The sequence below is a fragment of the Spea bombifrons genome, chromosome 2 (genome assembly GCF_027358695.1).
Source record: "Spea bombifrons isolate aSpeBom1 chromosome 2, aSpeBom1.2.pri, whole genome shotgun sequence".
In the NCBI taxonomy this organism is placed as follows: Eukaryota; Metazoa; Chordata; class Amphibia; order Anura; family Pelobatidae; genus Spea; species Spea bombifrons.
The window spans coordinates 56,556,569-56,581,684 of record NC_071088.1 but is presented as its reverse complement, the minus strand read 5'-3'; the positions used below and the strand labels follow the sequence as shown (position 1 = coordinate 56,581,684).

The following is a 25,116-nucleotide window of genomic DNA, read 5'->3' as shown; positions in this document are numbered from 1 at the left end:
AGGTCTCAAAAAATAGCACACAATGCTACAATCTAAAGTAATTCAAGAACAGATATAATTGATACTTATCAGTCTGAAACGATTTACAAAGCCATTTCTAAGGCTGTGGGCCTTCAGCGAACAACATTAAGTGCCGTTATTTACAAATAGAGAAAACAACAGTGGTGAACCTTCCCATGATTTGCCAGCAGACTAACCGTAAATAACTACAGGCTTTACTTGCTCCAGTTAAGGTCAGTGTTCACGATTCCACAATAAGAAAATGACATCCACGGGAGAGTTGTGAGGTGAAAACTACTACTGACCAGAAAGAACACAGACTCATCTTACATGTGGCAAAAAGCATCTTGCTAACCTCCAAGATTTTTGGGATAATAATCAGGGAACTGACGGGTCAAAGGTGGAAGTGCTTGGAAGACATGGGTCCGGTAACATCTGTCGTAAAGCTAACACAGTATTCCACAACAAGAACATCATATCAACAGTCAAACACCGTGGTGGTAGTGTGATAGTCTGGTCCAGCTTCGGGACCAAGGCAACTTGCCATAACGGATGAAACCATTAATTCTACCAGAAAATCCTGAAGGGGAATGTCTGCCAATCAGTTTGGACCTAAAGCTCAAGTACAGTTGGGTTATGCAGCAGGACAATAATCTGAAGCACACAAGCAAGTCCACCTCTAAACGCCTCAAAATTGGGGCAGCCTAGGCAAATTCCTTGAGATTGAGATGATGTGGCATGACCTTAAAAAGACAGTTCATGCTTGAAAATCCTTCATTGTGGCTGAATTATAACTCTGCAAAGAAGGGTGGGCCAAAAATTCTCTACAGCCATTTAAAAGACACATTGCCAGTTAAATATTTGAAAGTTGTTGCCACTAAGAGTTGGCACAACCAGTTATGTTTTGGGGGCAAATACTTTTTCATAGGGGAGATATAGGTTTTGATTAATTATTTACCTTAAATAAAAGAAATGATCATTTAAAAATTAGAAATAATATGGAAGGGTTAAAAACAGCACTGCATACATACATATATACGTATACCTCACCAGTATATGCAGTGGAAAATGTGTGTTAACAGAAGCTCTCTTTGTTCAAGTCATTCTGCAGATCTTGTCTTTCTTGCCTTCCCTCATACAAATGTATATGAACAGGAGTATAGATCACATTAGCCCCTTCTTTTTAGGAAGGTAAATATCTAGTATCTGGTTCATTACAACTACAGCAGGATATAAAGGCAAAGCAAGGCATATGTACCAAGCAGGTCCCTTGATCTGTGCTTGAAACCAGTCAGAGCACAAACCCAAAAGCACAGTGGATGTAGCCAGTACATACACCAGTAGTCCACAGGTGGCATGGTATAGTTTAAAGCGTGTTACTTTAAAAACTTGGAATAGGTGGGGGCATAACAGTACCAGGCCACAGATAGCCTGGCAGCATGTGGCTCCTAAAGTGAAAACCCCTATAATGCTGTGCCATGACGTCAGATGTGGCTGCTCACTACGATTCTTGCTGCATACAATAAAGGCCAGGCCAGTCCCTGCCCAAACAAGTGCAAAAAGCTGTGCTAGCCAATGCAGCCGAGTCTTAGACTTCCGTGAGAGGAGGCAGAAAGGGGACATCTCTGGGGACAATAGTAGTACACCTTCAGTCATACACAGGGAAAACTGTAAAAATAAAAGTGGGAATTACAGAGGATATTGGGAGCTAAGGAAAAAAGATGGTTTGAAAAAAGGAATGTTAAAAGCAAAGCTAAAAGTTTAAGTATGACACAAACTATTAAGAATGGATTAGAGTGAATAAGGCAATATGATCCAAATAAGAGCACCACACGAGAAAGACAACAGCTAATATCATAGAAAAATCAAGAGAAGAAATGTTGCAGTGATTATTAACCTAAGTACTCACAGCAGCAGCCATGAAGACAGGATGCCAAGAGAAGAGACCTGTAAGGTAACAATTAAGTAAAAGGTAAGTGTTTATACATTGATTTTCATACAGAGTGCAGCAATTTTGTAGCACCATTACAATAGTAGGACACTGAAAATTAGCACCATTAAAAATTACAAGCAAAACTGACACATCTTGAGAACTACTGGTACAGAAGGAGAAGAGGGCCCTGTTCTTACAAGCTTACAAATGATTCAGAGTGTTTTGGGCTGTAGGAATGCTTTCAAAAACACGTTAGTTTTTTTATTATTATTATATATCATTTAACAAAATCTAAATGAAATCTAAATGAAATTTGGTGTGACCAACCTTTAAAATGGCATCAATTCATCTAGTTACACTTGACCACAATTTTTAAGGAACTCGGCAGGTAGGTTGTCATGTTATAATAAATCTGGGGCCCATAAGATGGCTCCATGATGGTATTGCACGATGGATAAATCTCAGCATTAAGGAGACAAATAATTCTGATCAAATCCCCAACTCCAGCCCCAAACTTGGAAGGAACATCCACCATGTATCACTGTTGCCTACAAACGCCCCTTGTACCGCTCTCTAGACCTTTGGCAAACAAAACGCCTCCTGCTACAGGCAAATATATTTGTATATTTCAGAGCACCTTAAACAACTTTTCTGCACTCCTGTTAATGTGTTTTGTACATAGTTGAGTTGGTTGACGTTTTTGGCCACAAGTCTTCCATGAAGACCACTTCTGACCAGACTTCTCCGGACAGTAGGTGAGTGTACAAGGATCCCACTGCTTTCTGCTGAGCTGATGGCAAGTAAGCATGATGCGTCTCATCTGCTGCACTATGTTTCCTCAACCAGTTTGATTCCTCCTACACACCTGTTTCTGTTTTAGTTAATGATTGTGTTTCAACCTACATATTAAATCAATAATCATTAGCACCTGTTTGGTATAATTGTTTAATCATAGAGCTTATTATATCCCTGAAACATCCCTGACTTTGTGCCAGTGTATCTAGAAGAACTGATGCTGTTTTGAAGGCAAAGGGCGGTCACATCAAATATTGATTTGATTTAGATTTTACTGATGTTCGCTCACCTTGCATTTTGCCAAGCGATAAAAGAATAAACTATTAACATTTTTATTTTTCAAATTGTTTTCGCATTTTTCACACTTGCCAAAACTTCTGCACAGTACTATATCTCCCCACCAGCAACAAACTTGGGTATTTGTCCACTACCAAAAAAAAATTGGTAATAAAATAAACATGGCAGCATCTTTTCTTGACCTGTCAGATGAACAGAATTATTTTAAAACAAAAAAATGTAATGTTAACTTGTGAGGACTTGTGGAATATCAATAGCGATACAGATAAATGCTGGCCCATCTTAAAGCACATATCCATAACTGAAAACTGCCTGTACTTACTGGTTCCAGGACGGGCAAGTATCACTAGAAATATGGTGAACCCAAGAACCAAAACATGTGCCAGGAAACCACTGAGTTTGCGTAGACACCGATAAAGCCAAAAATCAGCAACTTGTGGTGATTCAGCTCCCAGCAGCGAGTATGGGGCAGAACTCTCAGGCATCTCTGTACAAAAAAATATTCATATATAGATAAAGGTTAACATGTTGCCAATAAGTAAACATGGGGTAGCGTGTTCTCTGTGAATGTGACACAAATAAAGATTTACATGAGGTATGTTGAACTTTCTTTATGGTTGGTACATAGGATATACCCATAAACCACTGGATAATAGAGAAAAAGATTAGGCAATATAAGGAGTAAATCACTTGGTACATAATAGAGCAAGTCCAAACGGAGTCAAATGAACAGAACAATATAATTTCAGTGTATAATTTATTTGGAAAAAATAATTTCCCTGTCATCCAAACAAGTTTCAAGGTGCACACTTAAAACATAAACAAATAATGTATACTAATAGATATATCTATATTTTAAAGTTTTAAATTCACATGATTCTGTACAATGTTCTTTACACAATTCACAAGCAAATGAACCGCTGCATTGGAAAGCAATTCAAGTACAGTATCTCACAAAAGTGAGTACACCCCTAACATTTTTGTAAATATTTTATTATATCTTTTCATGGCTGCAATGTAAAGTAGTGAGTGTACAGCCTATATATGTGCTGTCCCCTCAAAATAACTCAACACACAGCCATTAATGTCTAAACCTTGTTCTTACAAGTGGAAATGTCCAAATTGTGCCCAAAGTGTGAATATTTTGTGTGGCCACCATTATTTTCCAGCAATGCTTTAACCTTCTAGGGCATGAAGTTCACCAGAGCTTCACAGGTTGCCACTGGAGTTCTCTTCCAATCCACCATGATGTAGCTGGTGGATGTAAGAGACCTTGCGCTCTCCCACCTTCCGTTTGAGGATGCCCCACAGACGCTCAAAAGCGTTTAGGTCTGGAGACATGCTTGGCCAGTCCATCACTTTTACCCTCAGATTGTTTAGCAAGGCAGTGGTCGTCTTGGAGGTGTGTTTGGGGTAGTTATGTGGGAATACTGCCCTGCTGCCCAGTCTCCGAAGGGAGGGGTTCATGCTCTGCTTCAGTATGTCACAGTAGAGGTTGGCTTTCATGGTTCCCTCAATGAACTGTAGCTCTTCAGTGCCGGCAGCACTCATGCAGGCCCAGACCACGACACTCCCACCACCATGCTTGACTGTAGGCTAGACACACTTGTCTTTGTGCTCCTCACCTGGTTGCCGCCACACACGCTTGACGCCATCTGAACCAAATACGTTTATCTTGGTCTCATCAAACCACACGACATGGTTCCAGTAATCCATGTCCTTAGTCTGCTTGTCTTCAGCAAACAGTTTGCGGGCTTTCTTGTGCATCATCTTTAGAAGAGGCTTCCTTCTGGGAGAACAGCCATGCAGACCAATTTGATGCAGTGTGCGGTGTATGGTCTGAGCACTGACAGGCTGACCCCCCACCCCTTCAACCTCTGCAGCAATGCTGGCAGCGATCATCCGTCTATTTCCCAAAGACAACCTCTGGATATAACGCTGAGCAGGTGCACTCAACTTCTTTGGTCGACCATGGTGAGGCCTGTTACGAGTGGAACCTGTCCTGTGAAACCGCTGTATGGCCTTGCCCACCGTGCTGCAGCTCAGGATCTTGGCAATCTTCTTATAGCTTAGGCCATCTTTATGTAGAGCAACAATTTTTTTTTTCAGATCCTCAGAGTTCTTTGCTATGAGGTGCCACGTTGAGCTTCCAGTGACCAGTATGAGAGAGTGTGAGAGCGCTAACACTTGTGACCTTGTAACACTGAGTCACATGACACCGGGGAGCGGAAATTGCTAATTGGGCCCAATTTGGACATTTCCACGTAGGGGTGTACTCGCTTTTGTTTCCAAGGTTTGGACATTAATGGCTGTGTATTGAGTCAAGTTCTTTGTAATTTAGGAGGTACGCAATTCTGTTGATACAAATAAAGATTCAGAATTGTTACCTCAACTACAACCCTTAAACCCCAAAATGGCAGTCAGATTTCTCCTTAGATCAATAAGCTGTTTCCCCGTAATTAAATATTATATCCCTGAATATTATGTTTTTCCAAGTAATCATCCAGTTGCTGTGTAAACGTCTGTATAGACTCCGATTAAACTACCTCTGCAGGCAGAGAATTCGACATCCTTATTGTCCTTACTGTAAAAAAAACCCTTTCCTCTGCCTTAGACTAAATCTTCTTTCTTCCAGTCTAAACGCATGACAACGTGTCGTATGCATAGTCCTGTTTATGAACAGATTTCCACACAATTGTTTGTATTGGCCCTGTATATAATTATATAATGCTATGATATCCCCTCCGAGGCGCCGTTTTTCTAAACTAAACAGATTTAAATTTGTTAACCTGTCTTCATAACTATAGTGCTCCATTCCTTTTATTAATATTGATGACGTCCTTCTTTAGAATAGGTGCCCAAAACTGCACAGCATATTCAAGGTGCAGCCTTACCATTGATTTATACAGAGGCAAAAGTATATTTTTATCCCGCAAATTGATGCCCCTTTTTATACACGACAATACCTTACTGGCCTTAGCAATTGCTGATTGACATTGCACAATGTTGCCTAGTTTGTCTATAACCACTCCCAAATCTTTCTCATTTGTCGTTATCCCTAATTCACTACCATTTAGAGTGTAGGTTGCTTGTGCATTCCCTACCCCAAAGTGCATAACTTTAAATTTATCTACATTCAATTTTATCTGCCATTTGTGTGCCCAGTCCCCCAGTCTATCTAGATCCCTCTGCAGCACAGTAATATGCTGCTCACACTATTACTTTACCTAGTTTGGTGTCATCTGCAAACACAGAAACATGGCTTTCAACGCCTATTGCCAGGTCATTTATAAATATGTTGAATAAAATTGGTCACAGAACAGAACCCTGAGGGACACCACTTACCACTTTTGTCCAGCTTGAAAATTTACCATTTATAACAACTCTCTAGACCAATTTCCTTCAGTTTGAATACTAACCTACTGTGTGGAACCGTGTCAAATGCCTTGGCAAAATCCAAGTAGATTACTTCCACTGCAACACTCTGATCTACACTTCTACTTACTTCTTCGTAGAATGCAATTCAATTAGTTTGACAGGACCTATGTTTCATACAACCACACTGATTATTGCTAATAATACTGTTCTTCCCAATGAATTCCTGAATATTATCCCTTAATAAGCCTTCAAATACTTTCCCAACCACAGACGTTAAGCTCACAGGGCTATAATTTCCGGGCACCGAGTTTGAACCCTTTTTGAATATAGGAACCACATCTGCCTTCCTCCAATCCTACACATGGGTGAATACCACCAGGCCCCGGAGCTTTGTTGACATTAACTTTCGTTAGTTGCTGCAGCACCTTGTCCTGAGCTATCCAATCACAGTTTGACTGCAATTTTTTTTTTCAGTAGTCATATGTATATCCATTGCCATAGGCTCCTCCTTAATATATACTGAGGAAAAATAGTTATTCTTTTTTCTGGTCCTCCTCAACCAACACTCCCATCTCTGTTTTTTATTATTATTATTTTTTTTTTAGAATTTATGGGGTTAGTTTTGCTCTTTTTGGCTATCACTCTCATTTTCTAGTTTAGCCTATCTAACCACCTTATTGCATGCTTTATTGGCTTCCTTATATCTTATATAGGATACCTCTGATTTGTCTGATTTAAATCCTGTAAAAGCCATTTTCTTATTTTTAATTTTCTGGTTTACTTCCCCACTAAGCCACATTTGTTTCTTTTATATTTATTTCCTAGTGGTACATACTGAGAAGTGTACCTTGCTAATACTTGTTTGAAAATAATCCATTTTCCCTCAGTGTTTTTATCCCTAAAGAGTTTATGCCAGTCAATATGTTGTAAAGCTGCCCTTATCTTATTGAAATTGGCCTTTTTAAAAGTATATATGTTTTAGTATTCCTCACGGACAATTTATTTTTTGAGTTTATTTCAAAAGACACCATATTGTGATCACTATTACCCAAGTGCTCCCACACTTGAATGTTAGACAAAAGAGCCACACCATTGTGGTTATCACCAGATCCAGACAACAATCCTTTCTAGTTGGTGCTTGTACCAGTTGTGACATGAACGTTTAACAGGTTCAAAAACCTGAATCCCCTTGCATAACTACTAGTCCCTCTATCCCAATTTATGCCCGGGAAACATTAAATTCTTACCTGAGAATTTCCTTTCCTTGTTACTTCCCGGTAGCATAGGAGATAGCGCCGCCTATCCGAATAGGGCAGGAAAGATTTAAACCCCCAGAACCTCCCCTTTACCCACAGTGAATACAAAAGACCAAATACAGTAAACAAAAAAGCCTTTATTTAGGGAGGGCAACACAAATTGCTACCAGGAAGTAACAAGGAAAGGAAATTCTCAGGTAAGAATTGAATGTTTCCCTTTTTACTCCCGGTAGCATAGGAGATATAAAAAAAAAAGACGCTTAGGGAGGGTAAGACACAACAGACTCCAAAACTCTTTCTACCGAATCCGGCATCGTCCAGACCGGCGGATTGCAGTCGGTAGTGTTTGATGGAGCTATGAGCATTCTTCCATGCTGCAGCTTTGCAAATCTGTTCAATAGGCACTCCAGAAGCCTCAGCCCAAGATGTCTCGACTGCCCGCGTGGAATGAGCCCTGAGACCAGAGGGCGGTTCTGTACCGGCCGATACGTAGGCATGAGAAATAGCGGAAATCAGCCATCTAGCTATAGATGATCTCGAAACTCCAAGACCTTTTCTAGAACCAGAAAAGGAGACAAATAGATTTGAAGACCATCTCCATGGAGCAGTCTTCTGTAGATAGACCTCCAAACACTTGTGAACATCCAAGCAATGGAAACGGCATTCCTTGTCGTTACCAGGCTGAGGACAGAAGACCGGAAGGACAATATCCTGATGATTATGGAAAGGTGACATGACTTCAGGAAGAAAATCCGGAGGAGTACGGAGAACCACTCTATCGTCAAAAAACCGGAGGGAAGGTTTTAAAATGGATAGGGGACTGAATCTCGGCTGTTCTTCCAGCCGATGTTAAAGCCACCAGTAGGACCACCTTCCATGTGAGAATCTTGATTGGAATATCCTCGAGAGGCTCGAAGGGAGGAGATGTAAGGCTGGATAGGACAAAATTTAAGGCCCAGGAGGACATCAGCGGCCTCTTGAATGGACAAATTCTAGTGATAGCCTTCATAAAACGTGATATCCAAGGATGAGTGGCTAACTGTTCGGACGACAGGGAGCTGAGGGCAGCTACATGAACCTTCAGGGTGGCTGGAGACAGACCCTTATGGAAACCTGCCAGGAGGAAATCTAGGGCGTCACTGGTAGAGAAGACAGGATCCTGGAGCTGTCTGGTAGAACACCATAAGGAGAAGGACTTGCGGATCTTATCACACCGGAGGTTGGTAACTTGTTTCCGGCTCTTCATCAAGGTATCAGCTACATCTTTAGAGAGACCTGCCTGAATCAAAGTCTCCCTTTCAGAAGCCATGCTGAAAAACTGAAACAGGCGGGATTTGGGTGGAGGACAGGCCCCTGATGGATGGTCTGGTTTGATCTCCAACCTTAGTGGGCTCTATATGGACAGGCGGATCAACTCCGGCTACCAAATCCTTTTGGGCCAGTCGGGAGCTATAAGAATCACCCGACATCTGTCCCTCTTGATCTTCCGGAGGACCCTGGCGATGAGAGGAAGAGGGGGAAAGATATAACCCAGATCGAAGGCCCAAACCTGAGAAAAGGCATCCAGAGCTAAGGTATGGCCTGCTGCTGACAGAGAGTAAAACAGAGGGAGTTTCTTGTCGGCTGTAGTAGCCATGAGGTCGATCTCTGGAACTCCCCAGATCTTCGTGATCTGATGAAACGTCGCATAGCTCAGGCTCCACTCTCCTTGAAGAACAGAAGTTCTGCTTAGGAAATCTGCAGTGATGTCCTCCTTCCCATGGATGAAGACGGCTGAAAGGTGAAAAAGATGAAATTCAGCCCACTTCCTGATCTTCTGAAGAAGACTTCCCAACTGAAGACTTCTCGTGCCTCCTTGTTTGTTCAGGAAAGCCACTACTGTGCAATTGTCCGACAGAATTCTTACCGCTTTCCCTTGCAGCCTGGACTGCCATGAGAGGAGATCTTTCTAAACTGCCAGAAGTTCCAGCATATTGATATGAAGATGGCGCTCGTAGTTGGACCAAAAACCTTGACGGAATTCTTTGTCCATCGTAGCTCCCCAACCGGATAAACCGGCGTCCAGGAAACAACTGTCCAAGAGGGCTCGGTCCAGACCTGAACCCAGCCTTTTCGCCTGAAGCCACCATCTGAGGGAAGAGCGATCTTCCTTGAAGACATTGACAAGACATTGTAGAGGACAGATATGGAGAAGCGCCCATGCCACGGCAGGCCTCGTAGAAACCATCAGTCCAAGAAGTCGCATGAGAAGCCATAGACTGGAAAGATGTCTGGAAAGAATCAAGCTGGTAAGGCTGATAATGTTCTGAATTGTTCTCCGGCAGAAAAATCTTTTGACACGTAGTGTTAAGGATAAACCCCAGGAAGGGAATTATTCTGGTGGGAAGCAGGTGGGATTTTTGAAAATTGACAATCCATCCCAAATCCTGAAGCATGGAAACAGTTCTGTGAATCTGCTGAGAACCTGCTGCCAGAAGCCAGTCATCTAAGTATAAGACTACCTTGATTCCTTCTTTCCTGAGGAAAGCCACGACCCCTGATAGCAGTTTCGTGAAAATTCTCGGTACTGAAGCGAGACCGAAAGGAAGGGCTTGGAACTGGAAATGATGAGTCCCTGATGTAGACGGAATGGCCACCTGAAGGAACCTCTGAGAATCTTGCTTGATGGGAACATGGAGATAGGCGTCTTGAAGATCGAGAGTAGCCAGGAAATTCCCTTCGGAAAGAAGTTCCACTGTGGATTTGATAGATTCCATCCTGAACTTCCTGTAACTCACGAATCGATTTAGAAACTTGAGGTCTATGATAAGCCCGAAGTCTCCTGATGGTTTGGGAACCACGAAGATGTGGGAGTAAACACCTCTTCCTCTTTGGGCAGCAGGCACTGGGATAAGTACTTGTTTCTTGACAAAATCCTGCACCAGATCCAAAAGCGCCTTTCTCCTGGAAGGACCGCAGGAGTTGCAGACATCATAAAACGCTCTGGGGGAGTACTGACAAGCTCCAGACCGTACCCTCTGGAAACGATCTCCAGGGTCCAAACGTTGAACAAACAAGAGCCCAAAGGTGGAAAAAAAATTTCAGCCTGCCCTCTACCGCACAAATCCTGGCGTCATGGTCTCTTAGCGGCTCCATCTTCATGTTTAGATGAGGAGGGTCTGTCCCTACCACGGAAAGGTCAAAACCTGGAACCATAAGGTCTGTTACGAATATTGACCTCTGGAGGACCTGAATGGATTTGGACGAAAACGAGGTAAGAAGTACTTATCCCCATTAGCCTTTTCCAATAAAGTTTCCAGCTCTTTCCCAAATAGATCTTTGCCAGAAAAGGGGATCCCGCACAAATGTTGCTTGGAAGCTGAGTCTGCTGACCAGGCTTTGAGCCATAGAGCCCTTCTAGACACAACCGACAATGCAGAGGCCCTAGCAGCCATGCGTACGGATTCCATAGCTGAGTCACATAAAATCAGCAGCACTCTTCACATCTGAGATGCCACGGAGGATATCCTCTTCTCCTGCACCACTTAGGATATCATCTTCAATTTGTTGAAGCTATAAGCGCATAGCCCTAGCTACTGAGGCTGCTGCAATGCCTGGCTTAAAGATAGCTGCTGAGGCTTCAAAAGATCTCTTAGCTGCCCCTTCTGCCTTCCATGGGATCCGAAAAATGAGAGGAATCTTCTAGGTATAGCAGATCTTCCGGTGGCTCTGGCGACTGGAGCATCAACTTTGGGTGTTGAACAGAGCTCAGAGAAATCGTCTGGAAAAGGAAAGAGTCTGGACACCCTTTAAGAGGTGGTTAGCCTTCTTTCCGGAGCCTTCCACTGGTCAATGATTATGGATTTTAAGGTTTCATGAACATGAAAAACCTTAGGTTTCTTAAAGGAGCCCTGAAAAAAATGGTCTGGTTTGTCTTTTGGCTGCTCTTCTTCCAGATCTAGAGCAACCCTTACTGTAGTAACCAGCTTGTTTACTTCTTCTGTTGGAAAGAAGAACGATTCTTTCGATAGTTCCCCATCCTCCATGGATTCGGGATCTTGCATCTGCCATTCCTTGTCAGAGTCTGAAGTATAAGGATCCTGACCAGAGGGCCGGAACCCAGACCGAGGGTCAGAGCCCACAGATCTATGCTGAGGTAAAGAATCCATAACAGAGGTTTTAATCTGCTGAAAAGTGGACTGAAGCTCAGCCCTCATCCATTCCTTGAATTCTGAAATGGACTCCTCTCTGGCTTTGAGGCAGGATGAGCAAAATTTCCTAGAGGCGTCAGACATCGTAGCCTTGCAGTTTTTACAGGCAAAATGTTTCATCTTGGACGCAGCCTTCCTAGGAGCTGGTGATTCTTAAGGGAGGTCTGGCTTATCTAGCGACATCCTAATAATAAAGGATAGGAGACTGTTAAAACAAAAATAAAAAACAAACGTAGACAAACTCCCATAGACTCATAACCTACTTGGGTTAAGAGGCAGAAAAACACCAGAACAGAAAATCTCAGGAAACCAGGACTCTTCATCAGAAGAAAACTGCAAACTAAAAGCAGTACAAGCTAATAAATAGAAAAACCTTACCAAACCGAGGGAAAAAGGTCCAGAAAACCACCAAAAAACCTTCTCTGACCTGAGAGCTGCTTACAGATCTGCCCCTTCCTGACCTCAGATGCCTCCTGGCAGAATGAGATGAAACCGGAAGCACGTCACCGCAAAGATCAGCCGCCTCCTGGCTGAAATCGTCGGCAGACTGAAGCAGAGTCCCGGCGTCCTGCTTCTAGCTAGCCCGCCCAAGGGCTGCTAAAGGTAAGTAGGCTAGAGTCCTACCGAGGACCCTGCGTGAAGGAGCCTTTCCCTGCTCCAGTAAACACGATCCTAACGAGAAAGCGGGACTGCATCGCTGGACAGGAGAACTCTCCCACGAGCTCTGAAAAATAACAAACGGGGGATGCACCTACCCGGATAGGGCAGGAAAGAACTGTGGGTAAAGGGGGGGTTCTGGGGGTTTAAATGCCCTATTCGGATAGGCAGAGCTATCTCCTATGCTACCGGGAGTAACAAGGGAAATTAAAATCTCCAATAATTAACGTGTTACCCATATGTGCAGCTTTCTCAAACAGCTGTTCTTCCTCATCATTATTAACAGTAGGTGATTTATAACATATCCCAACCAGTTAATTTCCTTTTTTGCCCCAAGCTGATATCTACCCATAAAGCTTTCACATTTCCCTTGTCGCATTCAAGATGCTTAATATTAGACTTTAGCTCATTGTTAACATACAAGCATACTCCACCTCCTTTTTCTGTCCTTCCTATATAATGTATAACCATTTAAGTTAACTGCGCAGTCATGGGTCTCATCCCACCATGTTTCTGTTATGCCTATTATATCATATTTCTTAGTGTATGCTATTGCCTCTAGTTCCCCCATTTTGTTATTTAGGCTCCTTGCATTAGCAAGCATATATTTATTATCCTGAGTCTCTTGAATTTTATGAGAATTTTTATTAATACATACCTCCTTTGTTCTGATCTTGTCCCTCCCCCATCTCCCCCCCTTGTTCTGATCTGAACCCCCTCTCCTTTCTGTACTATCTCCATTTTCTAGATCTCTGTGTCCCCCCCCCACCACTAGTTTAAAAACCCCTCCAACCTAGCCATCCTCTCCCCCAGCACAGCAGACCCTCTTCCGTTTAGGTGCAATCTATCACCGCTATAAAGATTGTACCCAAGCGCAAAATCAGCCCAGTGCTCTAGAAAGCCAAAATCCTCCTTCCTACACCATGACAATCACGCATTAACCTCCCTGATCTCCCGCTGCATTTCTATTGTTGCGCGTGGCACAGGTAATATTTCTGAAAATAATACCTTGGAGGTCCTTTTCTTCAGTTTACCTCCTAGTTCCCTGAAATCATTCTTCAGGACCTTCCATTTTCCACTTTGTCATTGGTACCGATTAGGGCTGCAACTAACGATTATTTTCATAATCGATTAGTTGGCCGATTATTTTGTCGATGAATCGATTAATCAGATAAAAAAAAAATGAATGTAAATTTTTCATTTAAAATAATTTAATAAACAAATGATGTTAAATACAAACAGCAGAATAAAAAAAAACTTTGATAAAATGCATTTCTTGTCTTTATTTCCCAACCAGCCCCCCCCCAATTTATGCACATTTGAGCCCAGGCTTGCCACGCTGCATCCCACATATGCCACTCCACGCTGCCTCCCACATATACCACTCCACGCTGCCTCCCACATATGCCACTCCACGCTGCCTCCCACATATGCCACTCCACGCTGCCTCCCACATATGCCACTCCACGCTGCCTCCCACATATGCCACTCCACGCTGCCTCCCACATATGCCACTCCACGCTGCCTCCCACATATGCCACTCCACTCTACCCCCACATATGCCACTCCACGCTGCCTCCCACATATTCCACTCCACGCTGCCTCCCACATATACCACTCCACGCTGCCTCCCACATATGCCACTCCACGCTGCCTCCCACATATGCCACTCCACGCTGCCTCCCACATATGCCACTCCACGCTGCCTCACACATATCCCACTCCACGCTGCCTCCCACATATCCCACTCCACGCTGCCTCCCACATATGCCACTCCACGCTGCCTCCCACATATGCCACTCCACGCTGCCTCCCACATATGCCACTCCACGCTGCCTCCCACATATGCCACTCCACGCTGCCTCCCACATATTCAACTCCACGCTGCCTCCGACATATACCACTCCACGCTGCCTCCCACATATGCCACTGTGCCTGATACGCCTTATACCCCCTGATACACCATTCCATCCTCCCCAGACATGCCACACTGCCTCCCAGACATGCCACGCTGCCCTCCCCACATATGCCACTCCACTCTACCCCCAGATATGCCACTGTGGCCCCAGATATGCCTTATACACCCTGATACACCACTCCGTCCTCCCCAGACATGCCACACTGCCCTCCCCACATATGCCTTATATACTGTATTTGCCTTATACCCCCAGATATGTCACTCCATCCTCCCCAGATATGCCTTATACCCCCCAGATATCTCATACTCCCCTCATAGTCACAGACCTGTTCACAGCACACTGACACCATACTTTTATAAATAAGTACTGGGTTAATCTTCACTGCCTCCAGGATTTAGATTCCCCTTAGTCTGCCCCCTTTATCTCTAACTGCACCTTAAGTTAACTTTATTAAATTAAATTAACCCTCAGTCCTCATCATTAAATTAACCCTAAACACCCCATTAACCATAACTACCCCTAAATTAACTCTAAATACCCCATCAAAACAACTACCCTAAATTAACCCTAAACACCCCATTAACCATAACTGTCCCTAAATTAACCCTAAAGACCCTGTCAACCACAACAGCACCTAAATTAACCCTAAACACACCATTAACCACAACTGCCTCAAATTAACCCCAAACACCCCATTAACCACAACTGCCCCTAAATTAACCCTAAACACCCTATTAACCATAGCTGCCCCTAAACACCCCATTAACCATAACTGCCCCTAAATTAACCCTAAACACCCCATTAACCATAACTGCCCCTAAATTAACCCTAAACACCCCATTAACCATAGCTGCCCCTAATTAACCCTCACCTCCCCTAACTTTCAGCAGCCCAAATATTAAATTTATACTTACAGTTAGATGAGTGTCACAGCCATGTGGTTCTGGCCTTCTGGGAGAAGGAAGGGGGCGGGGCCAGTTGTCACAGTGATTACAGGGAGGGACTGGTAAGTAGGAGCTGCTGCTGTGAGTCACTCAAACGGATTATATAATGAGGGGTATTTTTCAGAGCGTTTGCTCTGAAAAAACCCTCATTTTATAATCGATAATCGGTTCAACTAATCGATAATGAAATTCGTTGGCAACGAATTTCATTATCGATTATTATCGATTTTATCGATTAGTTGTTGCAGCCCTAGTACCGATATGGACCATGACAGCCGGGTCTTCCCCAGCCCCTCCCAATAATCCATCCCACTCTGTCAGCAACATGCCGGACCCGAGCACCCGGGAGACAGCAAACTGTCCGGTTGACCAGATCAGAGAGGAAGATTACTCTCTTAATAATAGAGTCCCCTACCACCACAACCTGTCTAGTCTTTCTTACGCTCTCAACCCCACCCATATTAGAGGGGCTGTTCCCTCGGCCGTAAGAAGGAACAGCTGCCTCCAGTACAGCTACTCCTGAGCTGGTGCACCCAACATCTAAACTCAAGCGGGCTGCACAAGGTCACGACTAGCTAAACCTTTCCTCTTCCCTCCCTCTCTGCTACCACGTGTAACTTTTACCCAGCTACATGCCTGTTCCCTAGCTGACTTATCTCCTCCCTCTTCACTTCCTGCCCCATTACACTCTGCTCAGTGAGCAGCAGACTCCTTTCAAGATTGTCTATCTGCCTCAAAGTTGCAATTTGCTTCTCCATATCTCCAATATGAGCTTCCAGAGAAGCCGCTTGCTCACACCTGCCACAGAGGTATGGATCCTGGACGATTCATCCAGACATGCATACATGAGGCAAGATGTGCATTGAGTCAATCATTTCAATAATACAACCCTACCCCATCACTATATTATATTTACAATAGACCTGAAATATGCATTTTTTCAATGGGATGGAATCAACCCATATTTCATTACAAAGTGGCATGTGCAAGAGCTGCCCCTTCCTGTATAATTTTGCTTCAGATCTCCTATTAAGAGCCAAATAAAATTGGCTCTTTTCCCTGTATCGTAAATTACGGTTTTGTTTTTCATATGTAATAAATCTTCAATATATTACATGTTTTGCACCATTATGCAAACAGGGCAATCTCAAACATAGCTTTTACTAAATGTGAAAAAATACTTTACATTAATTAATATTTACTAGTAAAACTTTTTTTCCTTTAGGGTCTTCTTATATTCAGGCTTTTTCTATTTTTCCTCTGGAGGTTTTGGGCATTATTATTATTTATTGTTTTGTATAGCGCCATCAAATTCTGTAGCTCTGTACAATGGATGGACAGAACAAAACAAGTAGTATGTAACATAACAATTTGAGACAACAGGTGAGGAGGGCCATGCTCAACGAGCTTACAATCTAGAGGGTAGTTAGATATACAGTGAAGGAAAAAATATTTGATTCCCTACTGATTTTGTACATTTGCCCACTAACAAAGACACGATCAGTCTCTAATTATAATGGTATTTGAACAGTGAGAGACCGTACAACAACCAAAAAATCCTGAACACATTTCAAATAAGTTATAAATTGAGTTGCATTTTACTCAGTAAAATAAGTATTTGACCCCTTTGCAAAACATCACTTAGTGGCAAAACCCTTGTTGGCAATCACAGAGGTCAGACGTTTTTTGTAGTTGGCCACCAGGTTTGGACACATCTCAGGAGGGATTTTGTCCCACTCCTCTTTGCAGATCTTGTCCAAGTCACTAAGGTTTCGAGGCCGATGTTAGGCAACTCGAACCTTCAGCTCCCGCCACAGATTTTCTATGGGATTAAGGTCTGGAGACTGGCTAGGCCTTTTCTTAAGTCACTCCTTTGTTACCTTGGCCATGTGTTTTGAGTCATTTTCATGCTGGAATACCCATCCACAAATCAATTTTAATGCCCTGGCTGAGGAAAGGAGGTTCTCACCCAAGATTTGACAGTACCACCCATTGTCCCTTTGATGTTCTGTCCCCATAGTAGAAAAACACCCCCAAAGCATAATGTTTTCACCTCTATGTTTGACGGTGGAGATGGTGTTCTTGGGGTCATGGGCAGCATTCCTCCTCCTCCAAACATGGTGAGTTGAGTTGATGCCAAATAGCTCTATTTTGGTCTCATCTGACCACAACACTTTCACCCAGTTTGCCTCTGAATCATTCAGATGTTCACTGGCAAACTTCAGATGGGCTTTCTTGAGCATGGGCTTTCTTGAGCAGGGGGACCTTGCAGGTGCTGCAGGATTTCAGTCGTTCATGGCAGTGTGTATTGCCAATTGTTTTCTTGGTGACTATGGTACCAGCTGCCTTGAGATCATTGAAAAGATCTTCCTGTGTAGTTCTGGGCTGATTCCTCACTGTTCTCATAATCATTGAAACTTCACGAGGTGAGCTCTTGCATGTAGCCCCAGACCAATGGAGATTTCACCAAGCTGCTTGGCGATGGTCTTGTATCCCATTCCAGAGCCTTGTGTAGATCTACAATTTTGTCCCTGATATCCTTGGACAGCTCTTTGGTCTTGGCCATGGTGGAGAATTTGAAATCTGATTGCTTCTGTGGACAGGTGTCTTTTATATATGTAACAAACTGAGATTAGGAACACTCCCTTTAAGAGAGCGTGTCTCATCTAATCTTGTTACCTGTATAAAAGGACACCTGGGAGCCAGACATCTTGCTGATTGACAGGGGATCAAATACTTCCCCTACTATTTCACTGAGTAAAATGCAAATCAATTTATAACTTATTTGAAATGTGTTATTCTGAATTTTTTTATTGTTATTCTGTCTCTCACTGTTCAAATAAACCTGCCATTAAAATTACAGACTGATCATGTCTTTGTCAGTGGGCAAACATACAAAATCAGCAGGGGATCAAAATATTTTTTTCTTCGCTGTATTGGTTAAGTATCTTATGAGGAATAAAATTCTTACCTGGGAATTCCCTTTCCTTGTCCATTCCAAGTTGGCAAAAAGGAGAGATAGTCTCCGCCCCTAAGGGGAAAAAAACAAAAACAAAAACAAAAAAAATTTGGATCCGCCCCAGATCCCCAGTTAGTTAAAGAGACTTACTCAAACATAAAACAGACAAACACATGGGTAGGGGGGAAAAATATATATGTGCCACCTGGAAATGGACAAGGAAAGGGAATTCCCAGGTAAGAATTCTATTTTCCCTTGCCATTCCAGGTGGCACAAAGGAGAATTAGCGAGAAAGGGATAGGAGCACTGCTTGTTGGAGAATCCTGCGGCCAAACTTGGCCTCTAGCGCAGCCATGAGGTCAAGACGGTAATGATTAGAGAAAGTGTGGAAGCTAGTCCAGGTTACCACTTTACAGATGAATGAAGGGACTAAACATGACAGTGCAGCCCAGCATGTGGAAACCAATCTAGTCGAGTGAGTTCTTAATTTAAGGGGAGGTTCCAACCCCGCACAGATGTAACACTCAGAAATATCTTCTCTGATCCAACGGCCTATAGAAGCTCTAGACACTTTATTCCCTTTAAGACCAGAAAAGAAAATAAACAAAGAACTGGATTTTCTCTAAGAACTCGTTCTAGTGAGGTAAATCTGAATACACCTACGAAGGTAAATACGTCAGAAGTAGGGCGCAAGAACATGTGGAAAAATAAAAAACAACAATAGTGTAATAAGTTATAACAAGTAATAGGTAAGTGTGATAGGTGCACTCACAAAAATAACTGCAAGAGAGGCTCATCAAAAGGAACTCAGATTCTTGTAAGGATCTGAAAATATAAGTAAACAACCACAAATGGTGTAGTATCTTCTTATCAATCTTTAACCCCTTAACGACAAAGCCCGTACATGTATGGGGTTGCCGTGCAACGTGATAACGACAATGCCCGTACATGTATGGGCTGCTGTTAAATAGCTGAATCGCCGCGATTGTGGCATTTTCAACGCGATCGGTGGCTTTGCAGCATCCATGGAAGCCTCACAAGTGAGGCTGACCGTGGATCCGGAGAGGAAAGCCCTCCCTGGAAGAAAAATGGCCGCCACCGCACCGATCATCAAAGATCACGGCGGTGCCCGGCTAAAACAGCTTAGGAAGCGATCGGAATTGCTTCCTAAGCATAAACTGCGTTGCCGACATCCCTCAATATCGAGGCATGTAGCAACACAACCCCCCTACCCCAATAGCCTTGTGATTGCTCCGAAGAGCAACCACAAGTGCCATCCTGTAAATGACGTTGCCGTCATTCACAGCATGGCATTAACAATAGAAAATGACTTCACAGAGGGTCTATCCAGACCCTCTTGAGAACTCTTGAGCTCCTCCTGCAGGTTGAATGCAGGTACTGCATCCAACCATGCAAGGTCAATGGAGCCCAGCTCACTAATCAGAGTGCTTAGAAGAAGAAAAAAATATTACATTTTTTTAAAAAAAAATATTGTTCAATAATGTAAAAAAGAAAAATTACAAAAATATGGTAATATGTACAAATCCCCACTGTCACAAAAAAAATAAATTTTATAAGCAGGTCCTACAATTCTTTATCTTCACAAAAATTCCAGCATGGAAAGAGTTAAAATATTGGCATTACAAATGCCCATAGGGTGTCTAGTATTAAAAAATGCATGTCCCAAATATGGGACATGGGGGCAGTAGGATCAGATGTCTAAATGGCAAAAAAATACACACCTCACAAAGGCAGCCTTTTACCTCCCAAATAACCCAACAAACCCATGCATGTGGGGTATCAGTGCGCTCGGGAGATGTTACTGAACACATATTGGGGTGTTGTTTGACACGGACATATACCAGGAGCGGTAAATTTATACCTGAAGTACATGTGTGAAAAAAATAAAAAAAACATTTACTACCATAAAGTTTCACAAAGGCTGGTGGTAAAATCAGTGCATGGAAAGTGTTAAAATACCAGCATTTCAAATACCTTGGGGTGTCTAGTTTTTAAAAATATATGATTTGATGGGGTAAATTGCATTGGCCGGCCTCCCCCCCATGTGCCCGAAATGGCACATGGGGGGGAATTACCACCAGATTTGGAAAAACTGGTTTTGAAATAGCAAAAAATGTTACCCATACTTATTGCCCCATAACGTGCAGAAAAAAAGCAAAAAAACATAAAAACATTGGGTATTTCTAAACTCAGGACAAATAGTAGAATCTATTTAGCAGGTTTTTTCATTAGTTTTTAGTTTAAAAAGTGAGAAAGTAATTTTTTAATAAAAAATACTCATATTTTATCATTTGTTTTATAGTAAATTAGATGATATGATAAAATGAATCTAAAGAAAGCCCTGTTTGTCCTGAAAAAAACAATATATAATATGTGTGGGAGCATGAAACGAGAAAGAAGAAAATCACAGCTAAACAGCAACACTGAAAAATGTTAAAAGAGCCATTGTCCCAGAATATACTACAAGTAAGAACCCCTATTGTCCTTAAGGGGTTAATATGGAAAGTCCAAAAAAACTTAGACAAGTGGGCATAACCTATGTGTTATGGATACAAGGACTAGGAATAAAAGGTCCCAACCAAAATCAGATGGTGATGAAAGTATGTTATGTAGATCTGATTCAAGGTCTCAACGCGTTTCACCGAAGAAAATCGGCTTCCTCAGGAGAAAATAAGCTTTAAAACATATAAAATGTAAAAGTGCTACAGACTGAAAGTGTCCGCCTCGGTGCTCCATTTTAAATGGGTTCCTAGTAACGTCCTCACATAGTTGCATCAATACGTTGTGCCGTCCCTCCAGATTTGTGTACTAAGTCCATGTCTTCATTTGTGAATGTTCAATAAAAGGTCTTTCAAAAAAGAAAACGAGAGACAAGGAGGAGTAGACTGCTTGTTGGTGCAGGATGCCATGAGGTCTATTCCGGGAGACCCCCATATGTCTAATCAACTGAAATACGTACTTGTGCAGGCTCCATTCTCCTGTGAAAACTAATTGTCTGCTCAGGAAATCTGCTTGTGAATTGGTAGTTCCTTTGATATGAACTGCTATTTTTCAGCCCAAAAACATATCTTTAGAGAAATGCCTTGAAGGGGTCCCTCCCTGTTTGTTGATATAAGCCACTACTGTGACATTGTCTGAAAGAATACGGACTGCTTTGCCTCTTAGGAGCGGTTTCCAGTGAGTTAACGCTTTCCATACTGCTAACACCTCCAGGAAGTTTATATGATGACTGGTCTCCTGGGGAGACCATAGGCCTTGAGCAATTTGTCCTTCCAAGGTGGCTCCCCATCCTTTCTGGCTGGCATCCGTATAAATGATCGTCCAAGTATGGGACTTCCATGATCGTCCTCTCAGAATATTTTCTTCTCTGTTCCACCAATGAAGGGACAGGCGAACGAGAGAGTTGATGTAGATTTTCTTTCGTAGAGCCGATTTTGAACCGTCCCAGTGAGACAATATGCTTGCAGAGGTCTCATGTGGGCCAGAGCCCATGGAACTGACTGCCGCCTGGGTCCCGGTCATTAGGCCTAGTAGTGACATCAGGTTCCTGATTGAAGACTTCCTCTGCCAGGTAACCCTCTTGATGGAATCTCGAATCTTCTGATATTTTTCCACCAGAAGGAAAGTAATCCGAGTTCTGGAATCTAGGATCATCCTTAGAAAATCAGTCTTTGGGAAGGATATAACTGAGATTTACCCCAGTTGATGAGCCAGCCTAGACTTTGGAGAAGATCCAGAGTTGAAGACAGGTGAGATCTTAACAGACTTGCTGAGGGAGCTGCTACCAGCCAGTCATCCAGGTAAGATATAACTCTTATTCCTAAATCATAATCTTTGTGAAAATGCGTGGTGCCAAAGCCAAACCGAGCGGAAGAGCCAGGAATCGAAGATGTTGGATGCCGTGACTCGATGTAACTGCCAAACCAAGGAATTGCTGATGCTGTTTGTGTATCAGAATATGTAGATAAGCATCTTGGAGGTCTACTGAAGCCAAGTAGTCTCCTTGTGAAAGCATCTCAGTGGTTGAATTTAAGGTTTCTATCCTGAATCTGAGATACTTGATAAACCTGTTGACCAGGCGTAGATTTATTATTAATCTGTGACCTCCCGAAGACTTTGGAACTACAAAAACGTGGGAGTAAGTACCTATTTCCCTCTGAGAAGGGGGAACTGGAATCAAAGCGCCTTTTCTTAAAAAGTCTTGAATAGAAAGCGAAAGGTTCAGACAGTTGAGGTGATCCCTTGGGGGTTGTGAAATGAAGAAGCTTCTGGGAGGACGCTGGGTCAATAATAATTACATTAGTCTGAAGTTATCAGAGACCACTCTGAATTTGGACAGGCGTCCTCCCACCTGGTTCGACAGAGTCCGAACGTTTTAGGTTTGTCATCCCTTCCTCTTTGAAATCTACATCTGTAGGACCTGTCCCAAAAGGACTGAGGATCTTCCTTCCTTGTCCCGAACGGTGCTCTATTTCTATAAGGCCGAAAAGGTGTTAGATTTAAAATGTGGAGGTTCTTTCTCTGAGGAAGCCAGTTCTTGTCTCCTGTAGTAGATTCCAAAATCTCATCCAGGTTACTGCCAAACAGGAGCTTTCCTTGGGAAGGAATACTACATAATTTGTTTTGGAAGCACTATCTGCTGACCATGATTTAAGCCAGAGGGCTCTCCTGGGTACCTGGGTCTCCTTGGCCGAGGCACGCATCAGAAAGGAAATCAACCGCAAGACAGGTGTCAGAAAGATTCCTTGCCATTTGTTCAGCCCCTTGAATAGAGGAAAGGTCTTCTATGGCTTGCTGTAACCAGATTCTCACTGCTCTAGATGTGGAAGCCATATCAATAGCAGGTTTGAAATTTGCTGCAGCAGCTTCAAAGGCCCTTCTTGCTGCTGTTTCTGCCCTATTATCCATGGGGTCTTTACAATTTGAAGCATCTTCCAGGGGGGGACCGTTTTCCTGGTAGCTTTAGCAACTGCCGCATCAATCTTAGGCGTTTCCCATAACCCTGAATACTTCCGTTCAAACAGGAACAGAAGCTTCATTCTATTCAACGATGCAAATCTCCTATCCGCATGTTTCCACTGTTCCGCTATAATAGTAGATAGGGAGTCATGTACCAGGAAGGTCTTTTGTTTTTTAATATGGCCTTGGAGTAGATGTTTCTTCCTGCAGATTTAGAGTAGATCTAGCTGCTGAAATTAGGCATCCTGTTTGTTCCATTGGGAAAAAGTAGTTTTCTTCCTTGACTTCTCCTTCTTCCTCTGATGAGTGGGGCATAAAAAAAACTCTTTATTAGAAGCTGAATCCTCATCTTCTTCTTGAATAAGCTTCGTGAGGGAAGGATCATAGCTAGGGAGACCCACAGGATGAGATTGGGCTTGCTGAGAGGTAGCCATAGATTTAAAGAAATCAAACGTAGATTGCAGCTCGCTCTAAAGCCAGGCAGATAATTCAGAGGCAGAAGAATGGCTGGCTCTAATACAGGAACCACAAAGGGATGCTGAGGGATCCTTAAGGGTCCTTTGGCAAGAAGCACAGGCTTTATACTTAGACTTCCTGAGAGCTTTTCGTGGAGGGGGGGGGTCAACAGGAGTCTCAGGAGCTTTATCAGCCATCATACAACAGAAAAAACCTTTAGAAACCAGAATACTGCTTAGTAGAGGTTGCTCACTTACCTTCTCTTCCAGTGTCCCTTTAAAAAGACTGACAAGCAAATTTTGGCAGGATTCCAGGAAATGAAACCGGAAGCCCGCCCACAGGAATTCCCTTACAAAATACATGACGCACCAGCTAAGAACACAGACAGACGTCTGAAAAAAACATCCTCCTTGCAGCCTTCCACCGACCAGAACATCCTAGATGCAGCAGGGGAGAATGTGAGTTCTCAAACTCATATCCGCTTTCCAGTGTCCCTTTAATCATTCATGCGAGCATCAGCAGGAATCTCTTGCCGTCGTTTTAACCCTTTCACTGCTACGCTCGCTGTAGCAGGGTAAGAACTTAACCCGAGCCGCCGCCAGCATCCTCGCTCGCCACGTTCCCTGTGTGAGAGCGGCAACCGAGTCCCGAAGCCTACCCGCCGAGGTAGCTGAAGAGACTGGCTCTAAAACAAAGAACCCCGCCGGGGGTCCTGAAAAGAAAATCGTCCCGTGGTCCCTAGCAAAGCAGGAAACTAAACTGGGGATTTGGGGAGGTTCCGATTTTTTTTTATAGGTTCCCTGCCTTACCTAAGGGGTGGAGACTATCTCTCCTTTGTGCCAACTGGAACGGCAAGGGACAATTGACCCTCTTCTGAACATGCAACTGCTGACTTAAAGCTAACTGCGAAGCAATAAAAAAGTGGAATAGATTCGGTAAGCCCAGTATTCCCTGTCTAGTGGGGATATACACAGTGGTTCTTTCAACTCTCTGTTTACGCTTGCTCCAGACAAATCTATCAATTAGCCCTTGCAGCTGAGCAAAGTCTGATTTTCGAATCAAACAGGGACTGTCTGAAACAGAGAAACCCAGGCATTAAGTTTTTTTTTTTTTTTTTTTTTTTTAATTAAATCTAAGCTACTCTGCCCAGCTAGGAGATCACATGAATGTCTCGGTGCTTTCTGATAGTGAGCAGTAGAGGCTATAAGCAGAGGGTGAACAGAATCAGGGATAAAGGACATCCCTGCCTAGTACCATTTTGGATTGGAAAAGCAGGGGGAACTGCACCTGGAATTATTAACGAGGCAGAGGCATCCCAATATAGAGCCTTTATGGCGTTTAAATAGTTAGCA

General features: G+C 43.1%; 1 protein-coding gene across 1 annotated transcript; it reads right to left on the bottom strand.

Moving 5' to 3' along the window:
- Positions 1-24,095, bottom strand: LOC128472464 (probable transmembrane reductase CYB561D1). The gene is made up of 4 exons (XM_053454325.1): positions 24,018-24,095; positions 3,348-3,510; positions 1,910-1,947; positions 1-1,668 (listed from the first exon to the last, which is right to left on the bottom strand). Exons 2-4 carry the CDS (start codon positions 3,508-3,510, stop codon positions 1,165-1,167), a joined length of 705 nt encoding a protein of 234 aa, XP_053310300.1. The 5' UTR covers positions 24,018-24,095; the 3' UTR covers positions 1-1,164.
- Between the last annotated feature and the right edge of the window lie 1,021 nt (positions 24,096-25,116).